This window comes from Acanthisitta chloris, unplaced genomic scaffold (genome assembly GCF_000695815.1).
Source record: "Acanthisitta chloris isolate BGI_N310 unplaced genomic scaffold, ASM69581v1 Scaffold46242, whole genome shotgun sequence".
Lineage (NCBI taxonomy): Eukaryota > Metazoa > Chordata > Aves > Passeriformes > Acanthisittidae > Acanthisitta > Acanthisitta chloris.
In genome coordinates, this window is record NW_008660760.1 from 1,121 (window position 1) to 15,731 (window position 14,611).

General features: G+C 39.5%; 1 protein-coding gene across 1 annotated transcript; it reads right to left on the reverse strand.

Moving 5' to 3' along the window:
• Nucleotides 1–777: 777 nt before the first annotated feature.
• On the reverse strand, nucleotides 778–11,035 carry LOC103797696 (leucine-rich repeat-containing protein 28-like; the record flags this gene model as incomplete). Its single annotated transcript, XM_009069918.1, has 3 exons — nucleotides 778–995; nucleotides 4,439–4,541; nucleotides 10,829–11,035. Coding segments are annotated over 3 exons (528 nt in total), but the record flags the coding sequence as incomplete, so codon positions are not given.
• Nucleotides 11,036–14,611: the final 3,576 nt, after the last annotated feature.

A 14,611-nucleotide genomic window follows, 5' to 3' on the forward strand; every position in this document is an offset into this window, starting at 1 on the left:
AGTTGGATTTCACAAATCATTGTGCAAATCACAAACTGGGTGAGAAAAGCCAAACCTCCTTGTACACTTTTCCTGGAAAGAAGTGGTTCAGCATTGAGGATTTACTGCAGTGGCCAAGGTACAAGTGACTCCTTACCATAAACCCTCTCATCTCTCCATTTCAACTCTCTACCCTTCTGCTTTCTACTTTGACCTTTAAAGCTGAGAAATCCCAAGATGGCAACAGGGGGGAGTCACAACACATCTAAATCTGAGAAAATCTGCAGGTTATCATCAGATATTGCTAACTCATGTGATTGCATGATGCACAACCCGATGAGCCAAGGGCCACTTTAGAGCAAAGAGTCTGAACTGGGGCAGAACTAAAGCAGCTCAGCTGTCAGGCTGTGCTCAAATGGCCAAGGGCTGCTCACATTTCTTCTGCCTTATGTATAACAAGTCTGCCAGTTTAGGAGTGTGCTGCCTGGCAAGGAGCTGCATTGTTGGCTGATGCATCTGATCTTGCCTCAGGAACTGTATTTCTCATCTCCTATTTCCATTAAAGTTTCTCCTGCAGAAAAAGGTCCTTCTTTGTACAGTCTTCAAGTAAGAAACCATTTATAAGCACCACTTGACCTTAGAAATAGTCTTTGGATCTCTGGGGTTTGATATTGGACATTTTTGTTCTAATACAGCATTTCAAACATAATTTGATTAAATACATCTTTTAAAATATAAATCCTTGTCCAACTCTTTGAAGAACTGTTTGAAATGTTCCTATCACTGCCAGAAAAGCACTTTCACTCTTTTTGTGATCTGAAGAATGCAGAAATTTCATACCTTTCAAAAACCTGTAGTAGGTGTTATAGAGGGTCCTCATGGCCAGTTCTTGCAAAGGCAGCACATGATCTGTTTCTGTCCCTATAGATTTCACCTCTGCTGGCAGGAACACAGTTAACTGGCCTGATGAAAAAGAGAGCAGTTTCACCTCTGAAACTTGAATTGGAGAACCACAACTAGAAGGACACAAGACATTTAGAAAGTGGTTAGAAAAAAAATCATAAAAGTAACTTTCTGGGGAAACCCAGATGACCAACCCAAGGTATGCCTGATACTGTTCTCCAGTGCAGCACCCCACAAGGATTCCTTGCAGAGAGCAGCACATGTTGGGGTTGGACTAGATGACCTTTAAAGGTTTCTTCCAGCCCAAGATAATCTGAGTCTGTGTTGACACACAAATTCTATAGATTCCCACCTTCTGTGCTGTGCTAGGCATGGGGCTTCTGGAGAAATTACTTATCAAATAACATGAAGAAATGAGAACACAATCCCAAGGAGGTGAACCCAGTGCACTACATGCCCCTTACTTCACCCATGTACTGTTCATTTCAGCCTCTCAGTGCCCTTGTTTTGAAATACTTAGGGGAGCAGTTTCATACCCAGCAGTTTATTTCCCTTGTCTTGAATCAACCACTTGAGAATGGTCATGGATTTCTTAATTATAAAACATGAGGCAAACTCCAAGCACAAAAAAATACGTTTGGAGTGCCACTGGGTGATTCTGTACTACACCTTTCCCCACCCACAGAGTTCCCTTGGAGGGTACAGGGGGTAGGTGAGGGAGAAACAAAATCAGCAGCCATTCTGTAGTGGGATGATATCCTACTAAGTCTACTAGCCTGGTCCTTCCCAAATGATATACGGAAAAGGAAGGTTATTTGGATCCCAGGAGACAAACTTAGCTTGTAGTAAAAATACTAACTCTTTACATGATCCCTGTTGCAAGTCATACCAGAGAGACACACATAGGAAAATTCTACTAAGAGCTTGGGGAAGTCAACAGGGGAATTGGAATTGTTTATGACAACTGAAATTTGAAGCCAAGAGCAACTTGTTAGGGCCAGTCCTAACAAATGGAACAGAAACACAAATTTGTCAGCCTGCCCAGATATTGGACCTAAAAGTGAGGTAACTACTCTCAACCTTATCAGATGTGAAAGAAATCTCATAGTGCTTCTCTGACAACAACGAATCTCTTCTGACTAAAGGAAGAACAGCCCAGAGAAACAAACAAAAAAGAGCAGCATCAAACAGCAAGTCAATATGCCTCTTGTTAAATATTTAATCCTTTCCCACAAACCATTAGTGGGGTTAAAATATAACTGGGAATTCAGAGATCCAATATTCCAACAATCCACTCGCCAGCAATCCATGCCCAGTGAGTTGCTATCACAACAAATAGATCTATAATGTTGTATTTTCAGGCTGATTAACCCCTTATACCCTCACTAGGGAATGAACCCACAAACTCCCTACAGCTTCTGCAGTTCAGAGCTGGGGGATTTACTCTACTTCGTGTAAAGGGTGAGGCTGTTAATGCCAGACACAAAAACTATGGAGGTTAAAAAATGGAATAGGGGATGGTCTAAACAGCTGCGAAAAAAAGGAGCTGCAGAAGAATCCTGGTGAATAAATAGGAGGGAAAAAAAAGCTGTGACCACCTATTGGCTGCCTTCAACCAGACTGACAGGTCCCTAGCTGGAGACTATGAAATCCAATCTGCAAAAAATAAGATCAAAATTTATTTTGAGTGCTGAGATCATCACCTCTTTTATAAAAGACTTTTTTTTCAGTCAGTCTGACTGCAGGATGCCCAGACACAGATCCATTACTTACACAATGCAATTTATATTCTATTTTCAGCAATGTAGCTTTATGTCAGTAACAGCAGCATGTCAGATTTTATTCTCCAGTGGATGACCAGACAGGGCACTAAAGCCTGGATCCTCAGCTCTTGTCTGACCCATGAAAACCTTAGCCTGGTTCCTAATGCTTTCTTGGAAAGAACACAGAAACTCTTCACATGACCACCGTTACACAATTTTCATGTCACTCAGCACATTATCAAATAAAACCTTTGGTTTCTTGATAGTCTATATAAATGACCTTCCTAGGTTGAAAATTGTCCTTAATAATCTATGATGTTTCAAGATGGTTTTGCAACAGAAAGACAAATATCTGTTTTGTACACAAATATTTTTCTTACTAGTATCTTTTTATTAGTTATCATTAAGGAAAAAAATCACTTTTTATTCCCAGAAGCATTACAATGATTTATTTACAACATCTTCAGTCTCTTCCATACTAGAGTTATAATACTTGATTGTGTAATTCCATGTTAGGTTTATAATATTAGAGAGAGCAGCAGTTGGCCTCACCAGCAATGTACACAGAATGACAGCAAAAGAGAACTGGTGGCACTTCACAAAGGTCAGTGCAAAGATAAAAAGATTTTGCCTGAGTATAAAATAAGAACTTAAAACTTAGGGGAAAAAAAAGAAGGCTTTTTTTCTGCCATGACTGCTGAAAATCACACAGGCAGGACAGTGGGACCAAACTCGCTGGATCACTTCCTGCATTGTCACTACAGGTTTGGGTCACAATTGATAAAGTTCTGTTCCATTTCCGTTCAATTTAATGTCTGTCTGACAATTTACAATTAGCTCTGAAAGAACAAAGGCTAGAACTTATTTTTCCTGAAAAACAGAATTAGTAAAAGCTCGAGAGTGCACACAGTTCAGCAGAGCTGCAATCCAACTGCAAGGATTTAAATATCACCCAAGCAGCTGACATGGGAGTATTAGAAAAACCTTAAAATGCCAAGACTCAGCATCTCCCATATTGCAGCACAGTGCAGGCTGGAGAGAGGGAATTTATATTTAATGCAAGATCTGCTGAGAGTGAGCATACCAGAAATTTATAATTAGATGGTAATGGGGACAATCCTCTTCTGATCAGTTTTACACCAGTAAGGCTCCATTCATCAGTGCTGCTGATCCTAATTTATGCTGGTGTCAGGGCAGAAAGAATTAAGCCAGTGTCCTACACAGACCACTTTTTTCTTGCATCCTAACCACAAACACGAGACAGCCTGGGATATTTTTAAAATCCACATGTAAAAATAGACCTGTCAATCCATAACTCCTAAAAAAAGTTACTTCTTTTAGCTAGTAGGTACCAAGACCTACAAGAAGCTGATGGTGGGATGTAAAATGAGTGAAGGAGTTGCATGTGACATTCCAAGATGTGGCACATAACTTACAGAAATGTGAGAACTTAGGAACCACATGGATGCTGCAACACATAAAAAAAATAATTTGTTCCCTCTTTAGTTGTGGAAACTCTGTGAAGCCTTTGGCCAACCTTTAAATGCAGCTAGGATCCAGCTTTAGGCCTTACATGATCATCACAAATTCCTCTGGAGTTAGGCCTCAATACCAAAATATTGAAAGTCACACACAGAGAAGATTTATTACAAGAATAAAATGGAATTGGGAGCTGCTGTAATCCCCTCAAAGCAATCAAGACTCAATCACAGACACACATAAAAATAATCAGTTGTATCATACAGGAGAATTTTTACAAGGAACAGGTATGCAAAACATTAATTCATACCTACCCACTGCACCCAATGACTTTATTATAGAGGTAAGAGGGGAGGCCTTTCAGGTGAATGTTGTTATCCACATACACATATTGCAGCTCCCTAGAACGACCTAAATCTGGGATTAGAAAACAAGAAAAGTCAAGGGGAGAAGGGATGACACAGTGACAATTGTAAGCAAAGCAATTGTCTTTAATTATAAATAAGCTAATCAGACTCAATGTAAGCAAACAGAAATTAGTACTTCTTTACAGTGGTAAAATTTCAGCCAGTAGTTTTATTATGGATGAGCTGCAAAGCTGTTTAGAAAAAAGCATTTAAAATGACTAACCCCAAACAAAACCCCTTTCAGGAGGCTTGAAAAATCCCATTATAAATAATTAAGTTTTAGCATTGACAAGCTCTGAAGTCAGTTTGAAGCAGCAAAGGGACAATTGATTTCAAATCCACAGTGCATACTTCAAGTTCATGAGGTCAAACCTGCTTTCATTAACCGACCTCACTCCACTGAGATCACAGCTTCAGCATCTCTGGGTAAGTGGCAGAGACAGACACAGGAATGTGCTCTGTCCCACTCCTTCTCTTCTTCAACAAGACACACTTGCTTGGATTCATTAGCCTTAACCAGATACAACTGCACTCACTCAGAAACAGCTCTGTGAGCTGCAGTCAGTTACAGAACACAAGAAAATAGACAAGCATTAAACTGCAGAGTATTACACATCACAAGTTGTGGCTGCAGTTGCTGATCAATACTTGTGCAAGGTGTGCTGCTTGCATTATTCCTGTTAAAATATTCATGGCTGAGAGTCCAAAGCAGCAAGTCCAGCAGGATGAAGCAATACCCAGTGGACTAGAAATCTATTAACATACCTCCAGATAGGAGATATAGATATGGAATCGTTTTACTTTGCTTAGAAAATAAAAATTAAAAGGGAAAATTTAGGTTTCTAGGAAAAATTCTCAGAAATAAGAATTTTGCTTATCAGCAAGATCTACTCAGTGGTAAAACTGCTATTCAAAGAAGTGTCACTTTTTAAAGTGTCATTTAAAAAGACACCAAAGTGAACTAAAAAGATTAGTCTAAAGGAGTTTGGACTGGCAAGAAAGCTGATGTGTAGGATCATCTGGGCAGCCCAGCTCATCTGTAGCTCCTGTGCCCTTTGAGGTCCTGGGGCAGGCAGAGACATCTGTGCCTAATGCAGAGCACAAGGCTGGGGAGCAGAGCTTGAAAGGCTCTGCCCAGAGGGGAGAGCTGTGACCCAGACAAACTGCATTATCAAAAAATACAAACAGAAATCTGTATGCCTCCCAACTTGTTAAACTTTTATGAGCATCTCATAGATAGTTAACTAAGCAAGATAAACAAGCGTTTGGCTGAATCAGCCACAACGGAAGATGATGCTAATATTGACTAATTCTGACATCCTATATTTATCACCTGTCAGTTACCTTGGCTGGCAGAAAGATAAGGGCAACCAGAGAAAGGGGCACAGCTTCTTTGTAATTGTGGCCAAGAACAGCCTAACAACTAAAGCAAATTCCATGGGATCTCTATTCAGAAATTCTATTTGGAACAATGATTTCTGCTCATTCCCCACTATGAAAATAGGTAATAGAAGCCCTTCTTTAGTCCTAAATAGTTTTGTTGGACACAAGAGCTCTGGACACCACTTAATGCAGACATTTTGAGCGATTCCCCCCAAAATGTGTGGCCACCTTCAAATGTACTGCATGTCTTCAGCTGTCATCCACTTGAGTGGCAGCTGTAAGCACCAAAAACCTTAAAAGCTCATGCTGAGAAGTGACACGTTATCAAATCTTTGATAGAAAGAACAAGTGATGATACAAAGAGAAAATGAACAGATTCCTTTTCTGAAATAAAAATGTTAACACAGAAAAAACTGAGTTTTGGGGTTTTTTTTCCCCCTTTAATATAGGCCCTTGCCCTGCAACAGTCTATGGAGGCTTCAGGGACCATCTTCTGGGCTTTGTTCAGAGCAGTCACTGGACATCAGGGACACACTCAACCATCATGTGCTGCTTTGACCCTGTCCCAAAGACATTCTAGTCCACAGAATTATCTGCTGTGTCCATCAACTGTCCTGCCCCAAAGGAGCACAAATCCCTCTGCTGACTGATGGGCACTGCTGTGAGATGCTGCTGCACATCAGCCTGAGCAGCACCTCCAAAAGCTGATTTATTTTGGCTCAGTTATTGCAGGGCTGAAAATAGCTCAGCAAACTTGTGGGATATTTTTAGATGAGACAACAAACCATTGTTATCCTACAACGAATGAAAATATTGCAATTCTGAGGCACTGCAACAGCATAAAATATTTTAAGGCTGGTAGAGAATCAGGCAGTAAAATCTGAAGCAGGTAGAAAGTGCACGGGACATCTAATGCTTGAAGGATGTCGTCTCGTGTGGCAGAAGCCAATTAGGCTAAGAGCAGCACAAAACTATGGGTTGCTGTGGTAGCTTCAATGTGCTACTGTTTAACTTATTAATTTAGAGAATAGCAGAAAATTTTTTCAAGAGGCTCATCTTGCTGGTTCCTACACAGATGTATGCAAATGGGCTGCAAATCAGGCAAGTCAAAAAAAGCCCTAAAGCTGTTCTTTTCATATGCACTGAGAGGGGGGAGTTAGGCTGCATCTCATCTCTTCCCTCTGTCTTTATCTTATGCTATGTTTAGATTCGAAGTTCTGAGTTGACTGCATTTCCTAGGTAATTAAAGCAAATTTTTGGATGTTAGACAAAATATCTCAGTAGGAAAAATTCAATTCCCAAAGCCAAATAGCCTGTAACTATAAATGTTCCTTTGATATAGTCCTCTGCATTAAATAACCAACCATCTTCTACACTCCAAAAGGTTTTTCCCCCAGTTTCAAACACTATCCATAGAGTTGAAATTTAAATAAATCATCACTTTGAAAAGCTCTTTGTATCCCATCCGCATTAATTTTTATGTCTTCTATCAGTCAACAAATATTGTTAAAAGTCCTGTAGAAAACAGCCTTCTGAAGAACTTTGTGCAAGGAGGAAACTGCCCATCTCTGAAAAGGCTAAAGCTACAAAGGAGGTTTTCATGTGGCTTTTGCAAGCACTGTACTGTGTCTAAAACATTTCCACTTTCCTCCTTCCAGGCTCCCAGATCAAAGACCTTTCTCCCAGAAATGACCAAATGCTGAGAGTCCTGAACAAACCCCAATTCTATTTTTTTTTCTTTTTCTCCCTTTTTTTTTTCCTTTTTTTTTTTCTAACCTCAGGGCCTGGCATATGCATTCCACATGGCTGAAGATGGAACAAAAGCTCTTGTGTGGCTGCACTGATGCTCTTTTAACCATACTGTGAGGGCAAGGACACAAAAGCAGCATATACTGAGGTAGAATAAGACCTTTGTTTACTGTGCACTGATAATTACTAGACCCATTTTCTAAACAAAAAGTGCACATAAAGCCTCAATAAAGTGATATAACACTGAATATTTGCTGTCATAACATCTCTGTGCTGCCAGTACACTCGAGAATTTATGGCCTATTTTAATTATATTTGTACTTTATTACATAAATAATTTTTCTTTTTGCAATGTCATCAGATTCACATTTCTGCTTGCAGTGGAATTTGTTTTCAAGCATTGGAGCACTTGCTAATGCTAAAAATTTAAAGTTCATTTTCTGTCAAAAGAAAATTTATCTTGTAAGTAGATGGATACAAAGTGATCAGCAGATTTCCTGAGACCATTCACTAGGGCATGAAGTTACCAGGACAGCAACAGGACTGGCCAGGATGCAGCTTCCAGTTCAACTTACACATACAAGTTGTGGGGTTGTTTGAAAAATGAGTTCATGAAGAAGGCCAAAGGGCTCAGGTCCACAGTGCCTCATTTATTTGAATATAAAGTTAAATATTCAGCTGAAAAATACTATTTTTTATAAAATACTGGCACACGTAGGAATTAAGTGTATCCTGCAGAACAATTACTAACTCATTGCTGTTTATCCCTGTGCTTGTTTATGTACCAGTTCTGGAAGTCAGAGAGTGGGATCAGGTATTTTGACTGCATTTTGTAAAACTCATTACAAGTGTTACACTTGTTTTCTTAAGACACATGTACCTGCAAACTTGAAAATATGTACAGGGCAAAAAGCTCCCTAGTCCTTCTCCAGCAGTGCTGTGCTGCCACTGGAATAGATCTTACATCCACCAATCCAGGAACAGGAAAATGCAGATTTCCAGCACACTTAACATGAGGCTCTCCAGGTAGCTACAAGGGCCATACTCAGATGAGGAAGAATGGATTCCTTGGCACAACAGATCGCAGCCTCCACGTGAAACAAATACAGTAAATCACACTTTGAAAAGCATTAAGAAATTTGTTCCAAACGTATTTCTTTTAACATGGACATGTCTAATAAAAAAAGAGAAAAAAGCCCAACCATCCTGTCAGGAGATGAATAAATTATCTGCTTTTCAACACAACTCCTTAATTGCAAAAAACTGTTTTGACAAAACTTGAACATCACTTGTAGATATTTCTACAACATCCTTCACTGTTATTTAATGTCCTCACTCAGTCATTAACCAGTAAAGTGCAGTTGGCTGTAAGAATACACACAAAACCCACCACTAACCACCATGTGCAGCAAGCAGAAATAATGCTACAATTATGCCTTAACTTCAGGAATATTCCAAGAAAAATATTTTCCCATACAACGGGAGATAGATTTAATCTTTCTGCTTTTCAATGCACTCTCTCTTCTACTTGATTTCATCACATCTTGACCACTCTGAAGCCTTCTGATTCTCCAGAGGAAGGATTAAACATTTACATTTATACTGTGCAGCTTTTCCTCTGAACTCTAGGATTTATGATTCAGTTTCATATCCACAGATAGCAAATTATCTCCAAATGTTCACCAGTGAGTCACTATTAAGAACTACTGAACAAGGTCAATTGACAGTCTTTGATGTTTCCCGTTATTTTAAAGTTCCTTTTGAATGTTTTGAATTTGAGTCTAAAAATAAAGAAAAAAAAGAAGGTGTGTCATTATATTAGAGATTTATTTCCTCCTTTTGAACTTAAAACACTTGAGCAGATCTATGGCTCATCCAGGTCATGGCTCGCTCACAGATAAGCTACCAGTGCAAAAGTAGCAAAAACTTTTATGCTTTCACATTTCACGTCTCATCTTACTGAACAGCATCTTATTTTAGCAAAATTAAAAAGATTCAACTTCCTGTCTCATGGAGTTAGCAATATTTGCTAAAATAGGGGAAGTCACTTGGCTTGTTTCAGATAGTGCTGTGGAATCTGGATGATGCCTCCTGGAACTCATTTTCTCATTTCTATAATGACATCTGCTGGGACATAGCTACAACACTACGTCTGGAGCCACTATCTGCACTTACTTTCCAGTAATACAAACTGAGGTGATAAGAAAATCAGAAAGATCAGAAAGTTCTTTAAAGACTAAATTGTTAGTACTGCAAAGATTAAGTTAAACCTATACCATGTAATTAATTTAGAAATGATGATCTCATTTTTAGCCACCTCAATTTCCACCTTCTTTCCAATGTGATTAGCATAACTTCATCTGCACCTAATTAACACCAAATTCTGACTGTATTCTAGAAGTGCTATTAATGGCTATTCAAATGACATGACAGAGCTGCCTGTGTGTCTGTATCTCAGCAGAGATTAGCCCAGGGCAGGGCTGAGGAGTGACAAACTCAGCAAAGAGCACTTGCTTTTCCCAAACAACATACATCCTGCACTTCCCCACAGCACAGCTACTGCCCACAACAGCCCTGAGGCACTGCCTGCTCCTGAGGTCCTGCTTCCATGCTCCCAAACTTTGAAAGGATTGACAAAAAGGCACATGAACTCTTCCCTGGGCTACTACTGTGGAAATTCTGATGGATGACTACACACAGCACAAACACTCTGCACTAGCTTATGTAGTACTGACATTCCTAATGATGCAAAATAATTTCTATGGAGTTACTGGGATTCCACAGCAAGTTTTAAACCCTAGCTGGAGAGTCCTAGTGAAACCATCAGATCCAGCAAACAGAAACAGATCATTACCCAAAGTGGTGGAACTCAGATTACACAGTACTATATTTAAGCACATCATCATTTCAACTTTTTCCCCTCAGTTAGCTAAAAATAAAGCAAATTTGATAGCTGACTTATTGCTTTAAAAAAGACATGAAACCTTAACCTGCATTTCTTTTTTATTACCATATTTCCCCTGTGACAGCTCCACAAGCAGTTTGCAGAGACCACCAAAGAACCTCCACTTGTTGCACATAGATTTTTTTTCTTTTTGGGGGCGGAAAGTTTGTTTTCCTGTGTGTCTCTGCCTGCCCCCCCCGGCCCACTGAGGGGTGACTCACCCAGAGGCAGAAAAGCAAGGCGGTTTCCAGCCATGGAGAGCTCATTGAGGCTTGGCAGCTGGCACAGGTGCCGGGGCACATACCACAGGTGGTTTCGGTCTGCAGTCAGATACTGCAGCGAAAGGCACATGTGCAGCCGCTCAGGTAACGTCATCAAACGGTTGGTTGAGATGTCCAACGTTTGCAGCTCCCTCAGGTCTCCAACCTCTGCAAGCCAAACAGTCATTAAGAATTATAAAAGGAACTATTTTCACAAAGGTCACTGTAAAAAAAAAAAGTCTCGCATAAAATGAAAGCAAAGATCATCAGTTATCTGTGCCGGTTTTCTCTTAAGATACTGTTCTATCGATCCACGTCCAGAATTGATACTGATAATCTTTATCAGGCTCATATTTCAGATCTTTTTGATGAGGAACAGTTAGCAGTTAGGGAGTATGTTCAAATATGAGACCTTTCATAGAGCATTCCTGAATTGTGACAATTACTACTGTCAAAAATACCAAGCATTTTCCTACTCCTAAATCAGAACTAGGAGAAAAAAACCAACTCAAGGCACAATATGTAACTTGCTGCTACTGAGGGGGTTTTGCACGACCCCAAACTCATGTAAATGCAAAGGAAATTATTATTCTTTAAACATTTGAGGATGCAATGCTTATATATCCACATCACTTAAGATTCTCTTGCAGTGAGAGGTACAAACACATGCATAGCACTTCTTGCTAGTGACAGTCGTTCACCCAACACACTTAGGAGCAACAGCTCTGTCTTCCTAACACAATTCAAAGGACCTATTTTAAATGAGAAAAGAAATGTCTTGATAACCTGTAAGTTATATTGTTGTGTTACACTGTAGGAAGATATTACAGTAAGTTCTAAGCTATAGTTGCAATAATTACAGCTTCGAGATTTTTCTTTTTGTTATTTCAAGAATTTTGAAAGTACATTTTGTGTTTTAACTGGTATTGTATAATTTTTTAATGTAGGTAACACATTCAAGTCTGAGAAGTCTGCAAGATATTATCACACAAGGAGCTAACTGTGCAAGTGATTTTCCTTGTGTCTAGTCTGTGGAACCAGGACACAGGACTGGCTGACAAATGTATTAAAATATATTAAGCAGCTCTACAGATTATCTCAGTGTTTATTTAGCTATTCTTTTACAGTTTCTCTAAAAAAATGGATAATTCTATAAATTATTTTCCCCTAACACAGGAAAACAGTAACATTTCCCTAAACATGGGGAACAGTTTTGCTTTGTTTTTAAATACTTTACAGCGATGGAACCAACTCATGAAGTGCTTTGTGCCCCTAATCCTTGCTGCAGTTCTCAGCATCTTGCAGAACCAAATGTACTTTGCTCTCAGCTGAATGAAACCAGTTCCTGCATCTGATAGCTGCTAAAACAAGATTCACTAGAATTTTCTACACTGAAAACACCAGACAATCTACACAATCCACAATCTGTACAATTTACAGCTCCATCACCCAGATTTTCTTACAAAGATATAAATAGGGTAACACTGTTTAAGTGAAAGCTAAACAGAACCTGTTGTGCCCTTAAGCTCTCTCTGCAGCAGGAGCTAGAAAATTCCCTGAGCTCTGAGGCAGCACCTTGTATACTACACCCAAAGAAGAAAACAAAACACAAAGTTAACTCCAGGCTTCTACACAATGAGAAAAGAAGTTGACCTTGGGAAAAACTGCTATTAATGTGACTTCCAAGACTTAAAACATTGAAAGGATAAAAAGTTGTAATTCAGTATTAGAGATTTTCACACAAGTAATAATTAAAAGCGAGTGCACAATGAAAAGGAGTTTCTGCTCACTGCAAACACTCCCAGAGTTCACTACAATAGATTCTCAGCAACACAGTGCACACTTTAATAAATGTTACTGACAGAAGCAGCTGCTAGACACAGATGACCACAGTCTTCAAACCTCTAAGTTTTGATGTCAACAGGAATCATCAGCTTTATTTAAAAAAGGGTTTCTTTACTCCAAGACTGAAAATAAATGACAAAAGCAAAGTAATGGCTACTAAACAGCACAAGACTACTGTGCAAAGGAACTGCAGTAGATCTCATTTTGAAAGAGTTTTCTATTCATCACAAAGCCATATGCTTGAAAACAGTGACAGGAAAAGAGCCACCTACATTCAGCCAAACCACTGACCACATGCAGTCAATAATAGGCCCAGCTATTTTCATGCACTAACCTTTTTCTCTGCCACTAAAAACAGTTCTCTAGTTCAGTTTAGGTCCAAAATCCTATAAATGTTACGGTTGGCAAAGCTGGCAGAGTTTCAAAGGCATTGCTAGAATGATATGTTTCGAATCTAAGAGGAAATAAAAGTATTCTCACTTTATCCTTCATCCAAAAAACACATACTTGCCCAAAACTTCATCCTCTCTACCTTAATCTTCCAATGCATACCAGATGGAAACATCCACTTTCAACATATAGTGCCACATGTTACAGAAACAACCAACCCACGATGAAGTTAGAGAGTAAACCAAAGCAAAGTGCCATCGTATTAGAGATATAACCCTCATATTAAAGAAGTAACCCTCATATTAGAGCTATAACCCTCATATTAAATATATAACCCTCATCTTACAGCTATAATCCTCATCTCAGAGCTCTAACCCTCAGACTCCCCACCAGAGTGCTCAAAGCTCAATTTGAAGAACATGCTCAGACATTTACTAATGACACTAAATTGTTTTCCATCTCATTAAAGGGAAGGAAAACAATAAAGAGGAGTAACACGAAATATAAACAGTCCATTAATAAGGTTTTTTTTCAAGCTTTTAGTTACTAAATACCATTATCCTGGCTTTAAAAAGCTTGCAACATAAATAGTGAAGGAAGCCTTGGCTAACAAACACAGTGAAAGACTTGCAAATCTCCCTCTTGCTGTGTCACCTCATCAAGCACTAAGATACACAAGAGGTGAACTCTGGAAATCTCTGGCAGATCCAGAAGAGAAAATGGTTATTCCCAAACAAAAAGAGCTGATGAAGAGACTTTCAGAGATTTCCCCACACCCCCAAGTATAAGGAAGAGACAAGCATTATACATCACCATTAAACCACACCGAGGAGTTCCAATTACATTCAAATGGAATTCATAAAAGTGTAATTTAAAATTTATATTAGCTCTAGGATTAACACTATCAAAATCAACACAGCAGAGCACTGAGCCCCGTTTGGTATCAGAAGCCAGAAAAAAATTCTCAGTAGCTTTGCTAGCCCCCAGCTCAGATTTGTGGAGGCAGAGAGGCTCCAAAGGTGAGGTCCCTGTGCTGGTTGGTTCCTGGATCCAAGTGTTTCAGCTGTGTCCATCTGCATGGATTGCTGCCATCCCATGGAGCTTGGCAATTCCATGGCAGGGCCATATGGGACAAACATGTTCATGGCCCAGCACACAAGCAGGGGCTGACAGACTGTAAATCCTCACACTGCCTCAGCTCAGAGAGACTTCAGCACAGGCTAACACCCAGTGTCCTCCTGAGGGGGTTTCAGTGACACACACAGACACTGTAGGCTCTGCCCTAACACTGCCAGTGCTTCTGTAATTAGTTCTATCTTTTTCTTCTTTGACTATGTGCAGATTCAGAAGTGATTACTGTGGCTCCAAAAAGCAGCCTCTGCATTCACTGGAAGAGCTTTCCCAACCACTTGGAAAAAGGGACAAGGGAAATGCATTTGGGCTTTCAACAGAAAACTGCCAAATCGATCTGTCTCCCAACACAAAGGAAAAAGAAACATCTACAGATCT